At 38.5% G+C, this 22,082-nt stretch overlaps 1 protein-coding gene across 2 annotated transcripts in view; it reads left to right on the top strand.

Moving 5' to 3' along the window:
• The window catches only part of DPYD (dihydropyrimidine dehydrogenase), a 968,764-nt gene extending 946,965 nt beyond the window's left edge, over nucleotides 1-21,799 (top strand). For both annotated transcript variants that reach the window (XM_063428340.1, XM_063428339.1), the window contains 2 exons: nucleotides 6,787-6,927; nucleotides 20,864-21,799. In XM_063428340.1, the coding sequence (XP_063284410.1) occupies nucleotides 6,787-6,927; nucleotides 20,864-21,034 (312 nt within the window). In that variant the 3' untranslated portion in view covers nucleotides 21,035-21,799. The remainder of the gene's footprint in view (nucleotides 1-6,786; nucleotides 6,928-20,863) is intronic.
• The last annotated feature ends 283 nt before the right edge of the window (nucleotides 21,800-22,082 follow it).

Genomic DNA, 22,082 nt, shown 5'->3' with positions numbered 1-22,082 from the left:
TGTAACACCCACTGAAAACATGATTGATTCATAAGGAGACAGTGGTAACAGAAATAAATTAAAATATGTGATTTTAATAGTATTAAGGGAAGAAACACTTAATTGTATAACGTGGGTCAAGCTAGATGGTTATAAAACAGCAAACTTATATTTGTTACGACAGGTTCACTTTAAGGATGTCATTTCAAATTATTATTGTAGGGTTGTATAGAGTGACCAAAGCTAAATAAATATAACTTTCTATTTTAGCATGGGATATGCAAGGACAGGATTGTAATCACAACATTTTGAAGTAATTGGTCCTTAATGCAGCTCTTTCATCACCTGGTGTATTTGCATTATTTGCCCGTGAGACCCTGGGGTCCTCCATAGGAAGAACTTTCTCTACCACTAGTCACTATATGACACTAGTGGCAGTAGCTCAAACTTTGTCAAGCACAGGAAAATACTGAGACAAAGTAGTGCTTTGTCTCAGTGTGTATTTTGACTGGGTTGGAGTGAAATTCCAACACCATCAATATGAGCATTTTATAAAGATTCTATCTTTATGAAATACTCATTTTGGAAGGTGGCATGTAACAGTGCCGTTTTAAGGGTTAAATATATGTAAAAATGTCTCTCCCCATTAAAAGAATTATAAATTACAATAGAATAAAAGAACATAGAGAAGCTATTGAAATGAAATGCTACAACAATAAAGATGAATACTTGACAGTTAAGAGAGGAGAGACTGTAGCATTATTCAAATATAAATAAAGGGTCCAAATGTAATTTTCTGAAACCGGTATTCAGCCAATAAAACCATGTTCTATCAAGACTTCAATCTATCTTAATGGTATAAGAGAAGACATAGGTATCTGCCTAACTATCTTCAACTAAATAATTTGATTTGTAATTATTAATCTCTAGAAATTTATTTTGCTCTATAGTTTGTTAAAATAAAAATTATATATATATATATATATATATATATATATATATATATAATTTATATATATATATATATTTATATATATTATTTTTTAAACAGATATTATTCAACATGTTATTTTCATGTTTTTTAACCATGGCATAACATAAGATTATTTAGACTGAAAGTCGTGATCTTAGCTGATGTCATCATAATTGCCATTTTTTCATTATGCAAATGTAATTGCTTATGCTGACTTAGAGATATGCTAATAGCAGTTATGTTTAGATGTGAAAGTCAGTCTTAAGTCTTATCAGAATTGTGTATCAGAATAAAAAGCTCAGCCCTCCCATCAGAGAACACTGACAGTCTTTTGAAGCATTTTTATCTTACTTTCTGATTCAATACCTACACATCAACTGTAGTTATTAACCAGTTTACCATTTTTTTTCTATCTCGGTTTAATTTCATTTGTACTCTTTTTAGAACAAGTTGCTCTTTTGTTTTAATCCCATTTCTAACAACTCCATGAAATGTAAAATTACATAAAAACAGAGAATATGAGAACTCTGAACATGTACAAAAGCTTAGAGAAACTCAATAGCTTGCTCAGGTTTCAAAATAGTTTTTGCTCGCTTGTGCCATTATAGTGTAAACCTGTACCATTGTTCATCAGACTGAAATCACCCCTCAGGGCAGTCCAGAACTGACATGCTGGCAAGTTCTCTCTGCATGAGAGATTCAGCAACCCCAAATGATCATTCCGGCCTTCTTTGAGCCTTACCAGCGAGGTGTAGCTGATAACCCTCTGTCACGTTCACAGTAAATGATGTGGAACACAACTGCAGATTTCTTAGGACTTTGATCTTTTATTAAGACACTTAGATGGAACTGAGACTTCAGTTCCAGAATTACAGTTACTGTTTCTTTAAATAATAAACGGTTTGTTTCATTTAGCATTGACAAGGTTCAGAATTCATTAGAGTCCGTTATTCTTGTTAACAGTTCAAATTATAAGAGATTATATACATTGGAATTATCAGTAGCAAGAATGGTGCAGCAAAACTTAAATAGTACTTGTTTTGAGGGATGCTGTAGCAGGCTTGCTGGACAACTTGATAGCAGACTTTAGTATGAAGAAATAAGATTATCTGTAGCAAGACAGGTACAGCTGAACTTGAATAATACTTGATTTGAGGAAAGCTGTAGCAGGCTTGCTGGAGAACTTGATAGCAGACTTTAGTATGAAGAAATAAGATTATCTGTAGCAAGACAGGTACAGCTGAACTTGAATAATACTTGATTTGAGGAAAGCTGTAGCAGGCTTGCTGGAGAACTTGATAGCAGACTTTAGTATGAAGAAATAAGATTATCTGTAGAAAGACAGGTACAGCTGAACTTGAATAATACTTGATTTGAGGAAAGCTGTAGCAGGCTTGCTGGAGAACTTGATAGCAGACTTTAGTAAGTTGAAATAAAGCTTTAGCATTATTAGCTCTTAACTCAGAGACTGTAAGTTACTTAACTTCTAGAAGTAGAGGGATTGTGTCCCTAGCTCTCCTCCGAGGCGGTTGCTTCAGTGAATGGTTGCCGAGAGTGCTGGTATCTTTCTCTGATGAGGAGAGATGTAGGGGATATTGAATATTCCGGTCTAGTAGCGAGTGGTCGTCTCAGCGAGGTATGTGAGCCGGTGAGTTTGGCGCGGTACGCGTTTCAATAATCCAGCGTCTATCAGCTGGTGCGGTCGCATTAAATAGCAGACCGCGGCAATGGGGGTGTGGCTAAGCTCCATCAAACCCGGAAGCATGAGGAGACATCGGGAGGCTTAAGGCCTGACACCCTCTAGGCACGTTGAGCATAGGGTCCAGGTCTGGATGACCCTTTTAACTTACTAACAATTTGGTTTTGACTGCCCTCATGGGTACAATGGTACAGTTTCACTCCGTAATGACACAAGTGAGCAAAAACTATTTTGAGACCTGAGCGTGGATTTACCGAAGGTCAAGCTATTGAGTTTCTCGAAGCTTTTGTCCATTTTCAGATTTCTCATATTGTCTGTTTTTGTGAAATTGAATAAAACCCACGCTTTCTTTTTTTTTTTTTTGGTTCCTGCAATGGTTTTAACAGTGGCTTCACAACTACACAATGCACTCCATTTTCTTCACTTCTGCCCTGCCAGAGAACAAAGGCTAATGCACACAACACATGGTACTATTTTGCTTTGCCAAGAAACACTTTTTGTTGGTGTCATTTAAAAAAAAAAAAATTTAATTTGCAACTTTTTATTGAGAAGATCATTTTGCATTCTTTATTTACTGGATAGTGTTGATCCCATTACTTTGTTCTTGCTGAGTATTCTTGCTAAATGTGCTGTTTTAGGAAGACACACCATTTTTTTGGTGTCTTATGGTGTGAATTTTTAAAAATTCCCTGCATGTTTCTTACAAATAAAAATACTTGTTTTGTTGTTTTAATCATTGTTTCTTTAGGACAGAACAGACTAGTTTGCCTTTGTTTCAGCCTGTTAAATATCCAAGGTTTTAGATATTATTGCAATGTATTGGGTACCAGACTATTTCATCTGTTACTTTAGTGATATGGCAAATGTAATTTTTTTAGTGTTATCTAAACTGTCTTTATATGTGGTAAGCTTGCCTTTGTAAATTAATAAAATTACATTGGGTGTATTTGCTGCTATATGAAGTACACATAGATGAGGTCCCACATTTTTTAATATTTTCCTATGTCCCTTCACTCCCTTGTGTCTCTCCGCATTTTGCTAAAAATCCTTTTCACACACTCTTTCTCACTGCCTCCTATAAAGCCCATTTGGTGGGTGTGTGTGTGTCTCTCTCTCTCTCTCTCTCTCTCTCTCTCTCTCCCTCCTAAAATCGTCCTTAGATCTTAATACTCATAACTGTAGTAGTGTGGCCAACAATAAGACACTGAAGCTGTTCTGTTTCGATTAGCTCCTGTCCATTATATAAATAAAAACACTAATGTCTTGACATCTGAAGAGATCCAGGGCTGAAGAACCCTGTATCTGGCCCTTAATCCAACAAAGTCACTTCCTAACAACACTTACGAGGTTACTTTTTGTGTAAGGGTTTGTTTTTTGCATTTTTTGCATAGTTTTTTTTTCTAGGTTATTGGTAAACAAAATTATGCAAATACGGTACATTAAAAAAAAAAACTGTGAAACTGCAAGATTACCAAGACATATTTAATTAAAATGTTTTATTTAGACCCCCTGCTATTCTTTTCTGTCTTTAAAATGTACATCACAAATAAGTGACTGATGTAGTCAAAATGTGTTTCTGATTTATAAAGACTCACAGATGTTCTGTTAAGGTATAATTAGTTTTGTAAATTTTCAAGGATGGCTGCTCTCTTTGTTCTATCCTTTTGATTGTTAAATAACATTGTGTTGGTTATATCTTTCTCACACAGTGTGTACAGTATGTGCAGTGAATTTAAAACTTCCAAAAAAAGTATTCTTGTTTGATACAAAGATTAAAGAAACCAGTGCAAGAGAACCCTGTATGTACATATGTGCATTTCAGAATGCATGTGTGTGTGTGTGTGTGTGTGTGTGTATATATATATATATATATATATTACACAAGATATATTATACACTATATATATATATATATATATATATATATATATAGTATTCCAAGTAATCCCTGCACACTGACTTAATCCACATAATCTTGACGGGTGCTGTAGAGCCACGGTTATTGTGCATACAAGTAGGTAAGGCTGGCACTTACGAACTTTTAAAACTCCAAATCTTTTTTCAGGTATCTATAAAAACAGGACCGATGTTTCAGTCTCCATTTGGGACTTTCATCAGGATCATAATGTGGATAATATGGATTATGATCCTGATGAAAGTACTGAACGGGGACTGAAACGTCGGTCCTGTTTTTAAAGATACCTGAATATATATATTTACTCCAAACATGTTTCTAAACTGGATGAGTATATAGATTCACTATTTCATTTTAAAGGATGAGAATGTGCAGAACATCGGTAACTTGTAGATTTTGATGGACATCATATCACATAAGGGAACTGGATTGTAAGATAATTGAAGCACTGATTTTATTAATGTGTTTTTGTTTGCATTAAGCTTGCTTCCTGGGAGTTCTGGCACAAAGCAACATTAATACATTTTGTCTTTTTAAAAATATTGTTCACTTATCTTACCGAAATCCCTCCAAGAAAAATAATTCTCTTGAAATTCTTTGGAATAGCATTACAGCATATAACTGCATGACGTTATCTAAATACAAGATATTTCAAGAAATAATAATAGTAATAATAAAGGTTTGCTGTCCTGCTCTGGGCACCATTGCGGCAGAATCGTGTAGTTTTTCTTTCAATTAAAAAAGTAATCATCATCAGCTACTTACAGTAAGTCCGTTTCAATTTAATTGGTTTGTTCTCTAGTGCTGCTGTTGCTATATTTACCCAAAGTAGTTATCAAGCATTAAGAAACGTTTTTTTGTTGACTTTCAAGATACTTTTCATGAAACCAGTGCTAGAGCTCTAATCTATTTGTATGAATTTACAATGTAGTATAGTAATACATAAAGTAATCAGATGTAAATCATGCTGCTGCCTATATTACACAAAGTCTAACTTTGTCATGCTTGATGTTATCTGTTCTCTTTTGCATATTGTGGAAATTGACAAATATGGGTTCTTTACCAACTTAAAAATAGCATCAGAGATCACGAGAATTCATGTCCTAGATCCATTAGTACAACAATTCTATAATCAGCCATCAGTGTCCTGCCCACATAAGTGTCCACATAATGTCATGTGCTAACTTTTATCCTTTTTTACAAGTTACTACTGAAGAAGACTAATAATAATAATAATGTTCCTTTCACATATCCCCTGGATGGAGCATCAATTTCCTTAAATTAAACATACAGTCCCACCTTTTGTATTTATTTCATACTATCCTATCCGAGGCATATTTTATTCCAGGCACATTTAGGGGAATAAGTCACTGAAGCTTGGCTACTACCTGAATAGATGGGGAGCAATGGTCTATCCAACATCTGGGTTTATTACAAGGCAGTTCATTTTTTTTCATTAAGCAGAATGCCAACAAACGATGGAAATTCTTTGAACAGAGGGTTGTCTCATGCTTGTTGGCCTCCCAACCATGGCTTCCCATCCTCCCTCCTGTTCACTTCTCTTGCCACATCCTATAATCTCACCCATGATAAAAAGCATTTGTAACTTTTTTTGTGACCCCTGTGTTCCCTATAGCCAACTTAACAGCTTTTTTCATTGCTTTGGACAACAGTTCTAAGGACCCTCACATAACCCTTAATTCCTCCTTAAAAACCCTGAATTTATAGTCAGTTGGCTCCTGCGACCCTTGTAATATTCCAGTACCACAGGTTGTTTAGTTTGGTGTACAGAGTCCACTTGTGAAACCGTATTTAATGAAGAACACACCAAAGAGTCGATTTGGGACTCCTGTCCCTTTTCAATGTAAAGGTAGTTGGGTTCATATTCCAGAATCAAGTTTAACTGTTGATTCGGAAAGCTTAAGATACTGTGTACTATCAGAAATACCATGTGGAACAATTTAAAGCCCTTACACATAAATCATAATTGAGTTTTGATATATTTATAGAATTAAGAAATTAATTGGCTGCTCCTTAAAATTGTTTGTGGATGTTTTGTTTATGCTGTCAAAAACATCATTATTAAAAGGCATTATAAACATGTTATCTGTTATTGGCAATAAATCTAACCTGGGTTCTTTAATAAATGCATATAAACTGTCATATATTATCAGTTTAATAGTAACCATATACCCTAAAACTCTAATATTATTTTTTTAGGATGTAATCGGCAGAGCCTTACAGTATATTGGATCATATGGTCAATTAAGCATCCAAGAACACGTTTTGGCACTAATTGATGAAGAAATGTGCATTAACTGTGGCAAGTGCTACATGACCTGCAATGACTCTGGTTATCAGGTAAATTATTTGATACATCAAAATAAATAACAGTGTCAAAAATATTATGTTAACGGTGGGACAATTTATGCCAGTCATTTAACAAACACACCAACTTTGGCTAAGGCACATAATACAATTTTTAAGGATTAACGTAATGTTTTCTGAAACCATACCAATGACCTCTTGGAAGAGTCAAATAAAACTGAAGCAAGAGTGGCTGTTATGGAACCTCATGCATTAATGATTGTGACATGCATATATGCATGACATGATTATTGGGTAAACACTGAAACTGATGGCTTCAGGACTGGAGTTGTACTTTTGTACAAATAGTATAATCTATAAAACATAAAGAATATACTCTTTTTTTATTTTTTTTTATTTTTTGCAATCTGGGCTTCAATTTGGTTCTATAGGCAAAATGCAGTCAATAATTCTCAACTATTTTAAGTTTTTTTTTTTTTTTATTTCAGTTGAATTTAATGCCAGACAAATTTCAAGCAATCAAACCTGATAAATAGGTCAACTGCCATAAATATAACTGCTGATAAAGTAGTCATTGTCTGGCATACAGTTGCTCTCAGAGCACAGTCCATTCTGCGGAACACCAACAGACATACAGCAATATGAATGCTGTGTGTCTCTAAACTCCAGAACCAATTCCAGAACCAAAATGACCAAGTTGGCTACTAGTCTCACTCTCAATCATAAAGTATCGGGAGTCTTGGAGTTAACTGTAGTCAATTCTCTCCTAGTTTTAAATTCAAACCTTAAAGAAAAAGAAATCTATTGCATTGTACAGTGTTGAAGAGGTTACAATTTTGTCTTTAATGCATGATAATAACTGTAAAGGGCATAATTGGAGATAAATATAGACAATGTTTATCTCCTGGGAGAGCTTTGTCAAGGAAAATGCAGGTGCACTTCTGGGTAAAGAGCTTAATAAGGAAAACTCAAAATGGAGACAAATATGTCTAAATATTTGTCACTTTGCATCTAAATTTGCACATATTTTGTCTTGATAAATTTGCCACTGTGTGTTACATCCTCCCTTTAAAAATTATTTACCCCCATATGTCACTGAGGTATTTATTAGTAAAGAGGGGTGTGGGAAAGGGAGGCAAACCTGAAATATATTTCTGTACTCAGAAGATCTATCAAAGCATAAATTTATGCTATTTAAATTTACATTAGAATAAAAAAGGTTTCAGAAATGCTTTGGCTTCGAAATTAGTTTAAAAAATGCATTGACTTGTATACCACTCAAAATCTTATTAATGACACAAGATAATTCCGAAATTAAGATGAATTTAAGCATCTACTTTTGCGTGCTTTCCTTTAGCTGTCCACAAATTTAAATAGCCAAAACTAAAATAAATTATGACTTTTAAAAATAATTCCCATTTTTCATGCTGTATGGAGAGTTACATATTTATGTTGGCCATGAAATGAAATCTGTCAATGTCTGTATAAAAACTGTGTTTAAAGGGAAACTCCAGCAGGTCCCCTCTCCTTCCCACCTCCCAATCCCCGGTTGCTGAAGGGGTGAAAACCCCTTCAGGTCACTTACTTGAGACCCCGCCGATGTCCCTCGGCGGTGGTTTATTTTTGCCGCAGCTCCTCCCAGTCATCAAAAAGGCTTTGCCTTTAAGTAACACGACAATCATCTTATTATAGCTGAAAATAAAATTTAAAAAAATGTGATATACCATTGCTGTGAATTATTAAGTAATAAATTCCATGTAGAATAATAACTCTTTTTAGCACATCTCCAAGCATATTTTTGCATCATGTGGGCAGCCATCTTTAGTCCTTTCTTTGTTAGAAGCACAAGGACATGCACAGTTTGAAGGTGTTAGACTATTCCAGAGTGCCTTTTAGATACCCAGCAAATGAGCTGTGCTTCTGCAGGTCAGCAAGGACATAACTGCATTAATAGAGCAAGTCTAAGCTAAGGAGATGTACTAAAATGTGGCATTTACTTAAACATATGAATGACAAAATAATACACAATGTTATACATGAAATCTTTCTTTAAATGTATAATTTAGTTTGTATTGTAGATATACATTTCAGTCTGGTCTCTAAGTTGGAAACTTTTCACAACAAATGCTGTACATTACTTTTTGTGTTAGTAGTTTAATCTATAAAACACAAAGAAGATTATTTTTTTGTAATTTGGGCTTTAATTTAATTATAGTCAGTCAATAATTATCAACTGTTTTCGGTCCTTTTTTTTTTATTTTTTATTTCAGTTTGTTCTGATGCCAGACGAAATTCAAGCTATCGAAACTGACAAACCGGTCAGCTGCCCAAAATAAAGCCGAGATAAATTTAACGCTGTTAGTTATTAAACAATAAATTAAAAAGAAAAGAGTATGTCTAGTTGCTTGTTTTATATGATAGTGAGCAGACACTGGCTGCTCGTTGTTTAGTAAACATACCCTGATTTGCTATGCCACCATGTTAAACCTCCCTAATTACATGCTGGCTGCTAGTTTTGCCATTGGGCATATAGTAAACTCTCTGCATGAAAAAAAAAGCATTTATCAACAACTATTATGTTGCTGATAAAGCCATTAATGAAAGATTACGTCCCCAATAAATGGAATTGATACGCCCATATATATATTTCCAATGTAAAATATGGTAATCAGATTTGATATTAGGATGTTTATTTATTGTCTCCCAATAAACCTTTAGCAACTGTAATTTAATTGATAAGAACCATTAAATGGCTTATCAGGAGCTGATAAACTGCTGATAAACATAATTGGTTTTAATTTAAAGGGATACTATAGGCACCAAAACAACTTTAGCTTAATAAGGGTGTATACATCCTGCCACTGCAGTGCCACTGCTCAATTCTCTGCCATTTAGGAGTCAAATCACTTTTGTTTCTGTCCATGCAGCCCTAGCCACACATTCCCTGGATGTGAGTCACACGGCCTGCATTTTCATTCAGATCTTAACTTACTTTACACATTTTCCACTTGCTCTATAAAATAACTTTAATTACACACAGGAGCCCTTGCGGGCTCTAGCAGGCTATTAACAGAGCAGGAAAATAAATTCTCAATAAAACAGACTATGCAATAAAGACAGAGAAAAGGCAGCATTTACATTGCTGAACACCTCTAGTGGCAGTCTCTCAGAGTGTACAGTGTCTCTCACAGTGTACAGATCTGGCGTTCAGCATCTCCACACTCTGCATGCAGATGCTGAACATTCCCTTTAGAGATGCTTTGATTGAATCCATCTCTATGAGGAGATGCTGATTGACGTAGAGTGGTATTTTCCCTCACATGTGCAATTGTCTCCCAATGCTTTATTATGGGAAAGACTTGGTTTGGCTGAGATCATCTAGACTGATGAGTTCAGCCATGGAGGCAGAGCCAGCCATATGAGAACGGCTCAGTACACCTTTTTACTGAGATCTAAGGGGGATCAGGAACCTAAATAGTTAATTTAACACTATAGTGCAAGGAATACATATTTGTATTCCTGACACTATAGTGTTCCTTTAAATACTTTTTAATTCATAGTATACAATAATGTATTTTCTGTAGTAGATTATGTGTGGAAATAGTAAACAAATAAGATAAAAACCTCAGGCATACATTTGTCAAACAGCAAATATGAAATGATCTGCATTTCCTGGAGTGATTTGTGCAGATGTAGTTTGTTTAGTTTATCATGGAAGAGCATTAAAAAAATGGATTTGTGTGCTATGGGTACATAAATCCATCAAATATATTGAGCGATCCTTGCATATCATTTATCATGATTCCAGTTGACATATAAATTAGATATTGAGCTCAAATTCAAAAGTATAACACTTATAGAAAATATTTTGCCATTATTATTTGTTTCTGTTAAACTGTTTATAAGATGGAACAGAAGTGATGTAAATAGTAATGTTAAAAGGGCACCATTGGATTTTAATCACTTACAGACAGCATGACAGTCTATGCCATTGTGCAATAAAAGTACCAGCAGGGGTTAAACTCTTACTGGTACCAATGGGTTCCAGGTATCATTTGATACCTGAGGATACCTTCTGTCAGCCAGAGCCACCATATGTGGCACTAGACTGAGAGATGAGATCTGTGCAGCTCTTTAAACAAGCACTGGCCTTTAAATCCTTTAAGTACTGCGACAAAGTGATCTCTGCTCCTGTTCAAAAAACTTGAACCCCCTGGAATCTTCTGATACCTGGGCATCCTCTCTGTCTGTTGGGCCATAATTAGTGGTCCCAGACTGACAGAAGAGCCATGTGTAGCGCTCTAAGTGACCGCAGCACATAGTCCTTTAACCCTCAAAGCATTAGGTAGCATTAGGGGTAGGATTTGAGGTTGGGATTAGGGACAGAATTAGGACTTGGATTACATATATTGATATTTAATTTTGTGTTGTGTATACATACATAGGGTATTAAAATAATGTTCTTTTTCTCATTTAAAATGGTTTATAATATTTATTGCTGCACTAAAACAGAAGAGAGGAAAATGTGGTAGAATGAACGCTTGGTAAAGATGCCAAAAAAGGCCAACCCACGGAGTGAATAGGGAAAGGGGAGCATGGCTGCTGCCCTGAGGGGTTGGCATAGCAACCACATGGATATAGTTGGTTTACAGTTGGAAGCAGGGAATTCTGGGAAAATTACCAGACTACTGGTGAACAATGCAGAGGGAGCCTGAAAGTGTCTTTCCTCTGGTAGTCCCTGTAAAAATTACATGTATTAAATTGAATTTTCCTCCCAAATAAAATGGCTAGTGCTTCAGAGATGTCGAGGGAGGCATTACTTAATCTGCTGCAGGATTTCCATAGGGCTCATGGTGAGAGTCCTATTCTTCCTTAATACAAGTTGTCATGGAGGGCTCGGGGGAACATGGTAGATTTGAAAGACAAGTGACTTCTTCACCTGTGAGCAGATGGGCCCTGCCCAAGTCTGATTCAGCGATCCAGAGCAGCTTCAGCAACCTCCAGGACTGAGTGAGGCTGGTTTGGGGACTAAAATCCCGGTGATTGCGGTGAGGATAAGGTTCAGGAGAGTGCCAGGTGTAAAATTTCCAGATCTGGGTAAAACCACTGGAAGGACATCGCTGGCCCCTATGTCATTCGGTGGTATCAGATCAAATTCGGGAGAAGTTTGTGAATTGCATTCAAAGGCAATTTGGCAATTGGATTCGGATGTCATTCGGGATTAGAATGTTATTCAGTCGCTGGATTCTGCGGCAATTCACAGGAGGAATTCGGAAAACGTTCACTGGAGAACTCTGAAGCAGTTCACAAACTAAAATCTGTGTCTTTTAGGTGCCAGAATTCGGCCAAAAGTTTCCACAGAATTTCTGCTTCCAGTGTGGTTGGGTGAGCCAAAGAGAGCAAAGTGAGTTGTGTGCATGCTTGTGCTGCACAGACAGAGCCAGCGGGGAGTAGTGGATCTCAAAGGGAAATAGTGCAGTTGCTCAGGGCAGTATTAGAGCGCTTTATCCCTGCGCAGAATTAAGGGTCTTCACTGGGTCCACATGTGGGCTCCCTCCCTGTCCTGAGGTGTCTTACAGGAGTTTGGGATTCAGGTCCAGTATGTAATGATTCTACACTGGGTTTACACATGAACTTGGATAAAATAAATAAAGGGGGGGCGGAGCTAAACCACCGAGTCATCCAGTCGCACTTTATAAGAGCTCCGGACAATCCTAAATAATAAAGGGGCTTTTGCCACTAAAAATCAACACTTATGACCCGGATCGCTCCCCATACCTCAGTGAACCACGGGCAGCTGATATTCCCATCGGCTTGGGGCAGAATTACCAGGACTCAACACTCCTAGACACGGTCAGAACTGAGGCCTACTATGCATGGACGGGAATGAGTTGGCAACTCCCGCTGCTCTTAGACTCTCAGGAGACCACCAGAGTTTCTCCAATTCCTATCTCCCCCCCCCCCCCCTTACTAGTGAGGTATCCCCAGAGGCTACAATGGGAAGCAAACACCATATAGAGAAACCTGCACTCCCAGACATCATGATGTCATTTGAAAGACCAGCTCATCAGTCACCTCCCAGAGTGGTGTCTGTGCCCCAGAGTAAGACAAAAGTCTAAGATGACTCACAGGACAAAGGGGAATTCAGCAAAGCAGCAGGTTCTTTTCTGTACAGATAACCTTAGGGCGGTTCATTTCGTGAACCAGTTATCGATGGGTTCTCTTCTGTTATTGGCCTTATTGCGACGATTGGTTCTGCATTGCTTGGAATTGGCTGCTTCTTCATACAACAGGAAGTATAAAACCAGCTACACATGTCAGTAAATGTGCCTACACATACACTAAATATTAGCGTCCCATAAAAGAGAAAACACTGCCTGGTGGGGTAAAAGGAGATGGCCAGCAATAGGCGGAAAACGTGTGTGGAGTCTGTCTATTGATGCACTCGCACTATGTTTTCTGTGGACAGTGCAACTGTATCCCCAAAAGCGGGACACCAGAAAACAAAGTAGGAACGGTGCGACAGGACTTTAAAATAGGGACTGTCCTGTCGATGTCGGAACTGTTGGGAGCCATGGTATACATGAGTACTGACATGTATACTAATCCATTTTAATGTACATTAATCAAAACAAAGCCACATATCTCAAGATGATATCTTAAATGTAATGTCACATTCAAGGAACAAATACATAAGAAATGTAATGAAACATGCTTTTTAATTGAGAACATTTAAAACTTCAAGGGAAAGTCTGCCTGGTCATAATATGGTTTTATGCACACATCTGTACCTTGCCATTAAAGGCACACTCCATGCACCAGTTAACATATATATATATATATATATTGCTGCAAAAAACTGCCGCTCACCGGTCTTGTAAAAATCCAAAATTTTATTGACAAAGAATTAAAAGAGAGACCAACGTTTCAGTCACAGCTCGGGACTTTCCTCAGGGTAACAGAACAATGTTGTTCTGTTACCCTGAGGAAAGTCCCGAGCTGGGACTGAAACGTTGGTCTCTCTTTTAATTCTTTGTCAATAAAATTTTGGATTTTTACAAGACCGGTGAGCGGCAGTTTTTTGCAGCAATATTTCCATTGGAGTTCATGCCAGGCACCCGGCGAATTGGATACATAACTAAGCGTGAGTGCGGGGGATTATCAAGTATTTTATATATATATATATATATATATATATAAAAATACAAGTAGTGTTGCACTCACTGTGGTTAAATATTCACTGCCGGGTGCTTGTCTGGCAAAAATATAAAGGAAAAGTAGATAGCACTCCACGGACTCGCTTTGTTTAAATAAAATTTAACTTTTAATGCTCCAAGTTAAAAAAATCGACGTTTCAGTCTGACCAATCAGACTTTCATCAGGACAAGGTTAGCAACAGACAAAATCCCACATATATACCCCACCAAAACCCTTAATCAAACAGTGTACTCACCACACCTGGCTAGGTGCAACTCCCACAAGCTATCCGGTCAATTGCCCCGCCGAGAATGCCGGTCGCGTGTGGATGACGTCACCACGTATCACGCACGCGTCCGTCCAGCGCACAGCACTGCCAGGAGCGTCTCCATAGCAACCAGACGCTATCCTGTCTCTGCGGGCGCGGACCGGGGCTTGCAGGGTCTGCCACACAGTAAAGCAAAATGTGGTCGGATTAACTTCATACCAAAATAAAACAGTGTCATTTAAACACACTTAAAAAATGAAGAACATTCAATGTTATGCAAAATTCCTGTTATACATAAAAACAAATATTACCGCTGGGGGACTGCCTGAAAGGCCCTGTCTCATCACATGCAGGTTATGGCTGCTCTCTTAAAGGGACTTCAAATTCTGAGATATTACTGTATGGACTATGTTTCTCGTTTTTTAAACACTATCACTGAAGGAAGAATAGGGGCCACATCAACACTCTTCTATTTATTATAATCCTGCCAGTCACTTCAGCTGACTGGATGGTGAATAGTGTGTGCCTATGCAAGGCCATATGCCTGCATTAAATAAGCACTAACTGCCCCAATTAATCTCATGCTATGTATCCCCTCTCTACTAAACATCGCACCAGGCGATTAGTTGTCCAACAAAGAAATTTATTCTATTTAGTGATACGGATCACCTACTGGAAACTGTGCTTGAGTCAGATTATCCTTTGCTAGCGTAAACCAAAATTAAGAAACACCAACTAGGTCCTAATCAGATCGCCACATATAAAGGAAATGTAATAATCGAACACATAAACAGCCCTAAGTGAACGCTGATCACTTCACCTACATCTGTTTAAGAAACACAAGGCACAAGTTGCAGCTAGGATCCCTGCGCAACTGTATCACTCAGACACATAGGGCTATATTTACTCCTCCATACCCTGAAGGCTCATAGCCTATCCCCCAGGGTGGGCTCATGAGTTGATTCAGGGGTATCCTGGATTCATTGTAATATACCCTAAACCCAAACACGTCAAAACAATTATAAGAATACTGCTAAAGAGTATTTCTCATTGAGTCCCTTTGGTGCAATCGTGTCCAAGGTTCTGATCCAGTGGATTTCTCTCTGTAAGAGCATTTTCTTCCGATCTCCCCCTCGCCTTGGTAATGGAATATGGTCAACCGCCATTAATTTGAGTGACGGAAGCGTATGTCCTAGTTCCAAGAAATGTCTGGAGACTGGAAACTCTGATACCCCATCACGGTATGCGACCCGTATGTTTGAACGGTGGTTTCGAATCCGTTCCCTTAACGGTAAGTCAGTTTTGCCTATATAGACTAGGCCGCAGGGACATGACAGCTTGTAGATGACGAAGTCACTGGTGCAAGTTAAACGATGTTTAATGGTGTACTGTTTACCAGTATGGGGATGCGAGAACGTACGCCCTGGGACCATATGTCCACAGGTAACACAACCCAGGCACCGATAGCACCCGTAATTACTCTTAGTTGTTTTGATGTCATAGCAATGGGAAGGATCCGTCTTCACAAGCAAGTCTCTCAAACTCTTGTTCCTCTTGTAACTCATCATTGGCGGAGAAGCAAATTCCTTAGGAAGGCTGTTATCATTGCTGAGTATCCGCCAGTTCTTATTGACCGCTCTTCTCAATGCTGCGGAGGCCGTGTTGTAAATTGTCGGAAACACCAGTCATTGGGTTTTGTTGTTAAGACTTGTCTCCTGCTGCTGGCATTTCAGTAAGGCTTTATCCAAGATTGCTTCCCTATAGCCCCGTTCAAGGAACTTGTCCCTCATGATGTTAATTTGTTCCTGTGCTTTGAAAGGATCTGAGTTGTTCCTGAAGACCCTTAGGAACTGGGAATATGGTAAGGAAGCTTTCAGATGGCTTGGGTGGAAGCTATCGGCATGTAAGAGTGTATTGCGGTCCGTGGGTTTGGTGAACAGGGTATGAGTAATTCTACTATTTTCAATCCCCACTCTCACATCGAGGAAATCAACAGTGGTTCTACTGGCTGTCATGGTCAATTCGATATTGGGGCTCGCCATGTTGATTGTGGCTACCATATCGGAGACGGTTTCTGGATCGCCTCTCACTATGAGGAACAGGTCATCAATGAAGCGTGCATACAATATTATATTGGTCTTGAACGGTTCCAAGATATGTTCCGTTTCGAATTTGTACATATAACAGTTGGCATACATGGGTGCCATGGCTGCCCCCATTGAAGTGCCCGCTATCTGGCGATACCAACTATTCTCGAAGCGAAAATAATTGCATGTTAGCACTGCTTCCAATAGTTCCATTACAAATTCGATGGGCGGACCCCGATAATGTGGGGATTGTGCCAGTACTTGTCTGGTAGCAGCTATGCCGTCAAGGTGGGGAATGACAGTGTACAAGCTTTTGATGTCGCAAGTCAGGAGCATCACAGGTTCAGGAGGTAGATCCACTGCAGAGATTAGTTGTAAGAACGAAGGTGTATCCTTCAAACATGTTGAGAGGTTGACCACTGTCTCCTTCATGAGCATAGTTGTTATGAACTATGTGGATTATCGTGAAGAGATTCTTAATCAATTGGGTGACCAGCAAACGTACCTTCAGCTCCCTACGGACCCCACGGTGCAATTGCAGAACCACTTGGAGATGGTACTCAGAAGAGGTCTGGAGGCCGATTATCTAACTAAGGAACTATATGAGTTTCTGACACCATCAAATCCAAGGACACCTATTCTGTATACCTTACCGAAAGTACACAAAAACATTGAAAAACCTCCCGGTCGTCCCATTGTGTCAGCCAAAGAGGGAATCCTGGAACCGATAGCCCAATGGCTTGACTTTCTCATGAAGGAGACAGTGGTCAACCTCTCAACATGTTTGAAGGATACACCTTCGTTCTTACAACTAATCTCTGCAGTGGATCTACCTCCTGAACCTGTGATGCTCCTGACTTGCGACATCAAAAGCTTGTACACTGTCATTCCCCACCTTGACGGCATAGCTGCTACCAGACAAGTACTGGCACAATCCCCACATTATCGGGGTCCGCCCATCGAATTTGTAATGGAACTATTGGAAGCAGTGCTAACATGCAATTATTTTCGCTTCGAGAATAGTTGGTATCGCCAGATAGCGGGCACTTCAATGGGGGCAGCAATGGCACCCATGTATGCCAACTGTTATATGTACAAATTCGAAACGGAACATATCTTGGAACCGTTCAAGACCAATATAATATTGTATGCACGCTTCATTGATGACCTGTTCCTCATAGTGAGAGGCGATCCAGAAACCGTCTCCGATATGGTAGCCACAATCAACATGGCGAGCCCCAATATCGAATTGACCATGACAGCCAGTAGAACCACTGTTGATTTCCTCGATGTGAGAGTGGGGATTGAAAATAGTAGAATTACTCATACCCTGTTCACCAAACCCACGGACCGCAATACACTCTTACATGCCGATAGCTTCCACCCAAGCCATCTGAAAGCTTCCTTACCATATTCCCAGTTCCTAAGGGTCTTCAGGAACAACTCAGATCCTTTCAAAGCACAGGAACAAATTAACATCATGAGGGACAAGTTCCTTGAACGGGGCTATAGGGAAGCAATCTTGGATAAAGCCTTACTGAAATGCCAGCAGCAGGAGACAAGTCTTAACAACAAAACCCAACGACTGGTGTTTCCGACAATTTACAACACGGCCTCCGCAGCATTGAGAAGAGCGGTCAATAAGAACTGGCGGATACTTAGCAATGATAACAGCCTTCCTAAGGAATTTGCTTCTCCGCCAATGATGAGTTACAAGAGGAACAAGAGTTTGAGAGACTTGCTTGTGAAGACGGATCCTTCCCATTGCTATGACATCAAAACAACTAAGAGTAATTACGGGTGCTATCGGTGCCTGGGTTGTGTTACCTGTGGACATATGGTCCCAGGGCGTACGTTCTCGCATCCCCATACTGGTAAACAGTACACCATTAAACATCGTTTAACTTGCACCAGTGACTTCGTCATCTACAAGCTGTCATGTCCCTGCGGCCTAGTCTATATAGGCAAAACTGACTTACCGTTAAGGGAACGGATTCGAAACCACCGTTCAAACATACGGGTCGCATACCGTGATGGGGTATCAGAGTTTCCAGTCTCCAGACATTTCTTGGAACTAGGACATACGCTTCCGTCACTCAAATTAATGGCGGTTGACCATATTCCATTACCAAGGCGAGGGGGAGATCGGAAGAAAATGCTCTTACAGAGAGAAATCCACTGGATCAGAACCTTGGACACGATTGCACCAAAGGGACTCAATGAGAAATACTCTTTAGCAGTATTCTTATAATTGTTTTGACGTGTTTGGGTTTAGGGTATATTACAATGAATCCAGGATACCCCTGAATCAACTCATGAGCCCACCCTGGGGGATAGGCTATGAGCCTTCAGGGTATGGAGGAGTAAATATAGCCCTATGTGTCTGAGTGATACAGTTGCGCAGGGATCCTAGCTGCAACTTGTGCCTTGTGTTTCTTAAACAGATGTAGGTGAAGTGATCAGCGTTCACTTAGGGCTGTTTATGTGTTCGATTATTACATTTCCTTTATATGTGGCGATCTGATTAGGACCTAGTTGGTGTTTCTTAATTTTGGTTTACGCTAGCAAAGGATAATCTGACTCAAGCACAGTTTCCAGTAGGTGATCCGTATCACTAAATAGAATAAATTTCTTTGTTGGACAACTAATCGCCTGGTGCGATGTTTAGTAGAGAGGGGATACATAGCATGAGATTAATTGGGGCAGTTAGTGCTTATTTAATGCAGGCATATGGCCTTGCATAGGCACACACTATTCACCATCCAGTCAGCTGAAGTGACTGGCAGGATTATAATAAATAGAAGAGTGTTGATGTGGCCCCTATTCTTCCTTCAGTGATAGTGTTTAAAAAACGAGAAACATAGTCCATACAGTAATATCTCAGAATTTGAAGTCCCTTTAAGAGAGCAGCCATAACCTGCATGTGATGAGACAGGGCCTTTCAGGCAGTCCCCCAGCGGTAATATTTGTTTTTATGTATAACAGGAATTTTGCATAACATTGAATGTTCTTCCTTTTTTAAGTGTGTTTAAATGACACTGTTTTATTTTGGTATGAAGTTAATCCGACCACATTTTGCTTTACTGTGTGGCAGACCCTGCAAGCCCCGGTCCGCGCCCGCAGAGACAGGATAGCGTCTGGTTGCTATGGAGACGCTCCTGGCAGTGCTGTGCGCTGGACGGACGCGTGCGTGATACGTGGTGACGTCATCCACACGCGACCGGCATTCTCGGCGGGGCAATTGACCGGATAGCTTGTGGGAGTTGCACCTAGCCAGGTGTGGTGAGTACACTGTTTGATTAAGGGTTTTGGTGGGGTATATATGTGGGATTTTGTCTGTTGCTAACCTTGTCCTGATGAAAGTCTGATTGGTCAGACTGAAACGTCGATTTTTTTTAACTTGGAGCATTAAAAGTTAAATTTTATTTAAACAAAGCGAGTCCGTGGAGTGCTATCTACTTTTCCTTTATATATATATATATATATATATATATTTTATGGCTTTCAGACTAAATAATTTTAGCGGTCATTTTTTGCATGCCCAGTTTTGTACAGTGTTCAGTCAAAGCTTCCATGGCCGCATCTCACTGGATGTTACATTACTGTAACACCCACATCCAGTGCCACCAGAGTCCTGTCTATGCACTGCTTTGATTTATCCTTTTTAGGGACACATCCCTTCTTTGGAAGCCAACTAATCAAAGTGAACTTTAACATCTTGCAATTGGAGACACAGAGCTTAGGGTATGGTAGTCATAGTTGGAACACAACAATTTCAGTTAGAAAGAGTTTAATAAAAAGTGACCACTAGCCATAGACCTTAGTGCATCTGACTCTAAAATCCATCTTATTATAAAACTACATATTACTACACCATCCTCCAGTGATCAAACCCTCCAGGCTAAAATTCCCACTCTTGTAAGTAAGGAGGTGGGTAAATATGTTTTGGTACTGACGTGTGGACACACAATCAAATATTTCTGCACACCCTGTACTTGATGCATACAAGATGTTCATTGGTAGTTAAATGCATGTTTAGTCATATCAACAAATCTGTTGCAGCTTTTGTTAGTTGTATAAAGTATACGTTTGTCTTTTTATTTTTTATTTTTTTAATGCGCTGCGCACTAAAACATTTTTTTTAAACATTTCAAATGCCATGAGTGGTAAATCTAAGATGTTTACAACATTTTAATGTTCTCCATTTTTACATAAAATAAAGTTAGAATTTGACCAGCGTGGTTTTGCTTTTTGGCTTTAATGTGATTCCTTCTTTGAGCTAAACTGTTGCTATGGTTACAATGCAGGACTGCACATAAGTCTCAAACAGGTCTTGTAATGAAAATGTGGATGCTTAAATTGGGGCACTGTTGACCTTTATTAGAGTGACATCCAAACCATTTATTTCTATTTGCAGGCTATAGAGTTTGATCCTCAGACCCACCTGCCCACTGTCAATGACAACTGTACTGGATGCACACTATGTGTCAGTGTCTGTCCTATTATTGACTGCATCAAATTGGTTACCAGGACAACACCTTATGAACCAAAGAGAGGTTTGCCCTTAACCGTGAATCCTGTGTGTTAAGATGACCAGTTCGACAATTAAAATGAACTTTGCATCTCTCATTGCTGATTTACTGTCTAATTGGAGTGCATTAGTTGAAATCGTATCATGTTATAGGAAAAATTACAATTTAAAAATGATTCCTGTTCTATTATCCTTTTTCTTGTTATTTCACTGTAACCTATGATAAATAACTTAACTATTTCTGATTCGAAAATCACATCGACTTTATGGTTTAGTCCTTCCTTTCCTGTCTATGAAATTATTGCTGAATAAAGCAATGCATAATGTATAACTGTATCCGTTCACAGAGCAAATAGTGTATAAATAAAATTAATGTGCTCAATGTTTTCAGGGTTTTTTTTTCTGTGTTTCTCAAAATTGTAAGACATAATTAGTTATGTGAAAAACAAAGAATTAAAGGGAGAATTACTGTTGTATACAGACAGTAGATTTTCAATGAGGATTTAACACTGGATTAAGTACTTTGTGCAGTGCGTCCACTGATAAAACATAATGTATTTCTTAATCCCTAGTACATTAAAGCTCATAATGGGTTCTGTGCAAGACGCAGTTATTAACCATTTACAAAAAAATACATTGTTTATGCTGTAATGGGCTTCAACTTCTTTTAATGTTGTTTTTTTAACCTTGTGTAGAGCAACTACTTGCCTTATTGCCTTTGCAAGCAATTTATTATTTTGTATGTTTCCAAGCGGCCATTTTGACTCATTCTTGTTGGAATCTCCATAAACCTCACATTGCCTAACAGTCTTTAAACTTATTTCTGCATACCCCGTTTGTTTTTTGTTTTTTTGTTTGTTTTTTACCACAGTTTAAGTGATATTGTTACACCTTCTTCAAGGGGACTGGTGATTTTCTCTTTCTCCTGTCATGTTAGCAAACCTTTAGTGAGAAAATGTCACCCATTTTAATTTTATGGATAGAGAGAAAGTACTATTTTTTGTAACCTTTTCTATCATTAAAAGTAAATACAGCATATACTAATTGGTTTACAAATGCAATTATTCAATTATTTTTAAATTGATAGCACAGCAAGTAAATGCAA

The sequence above is a fragment of the Pelobates fuscus genome, chromosome 7 (assembly GCF_036172605.1).
Source record: "Pelobates fuscus isolate aPelFus1 chromosome 7, aPelFus1.pri, whole genome shotgun sequence".
NCBI lineage: Eukaryota > Metazoa > Chordata > Amphibia > Anura > Pelobatidae > Pelobates > Pelobates fuscus.
Note: the sequence above shows the minus strand (reverse complement) of the source record. Positions and strands in the feature narration are given on the sequence as shown.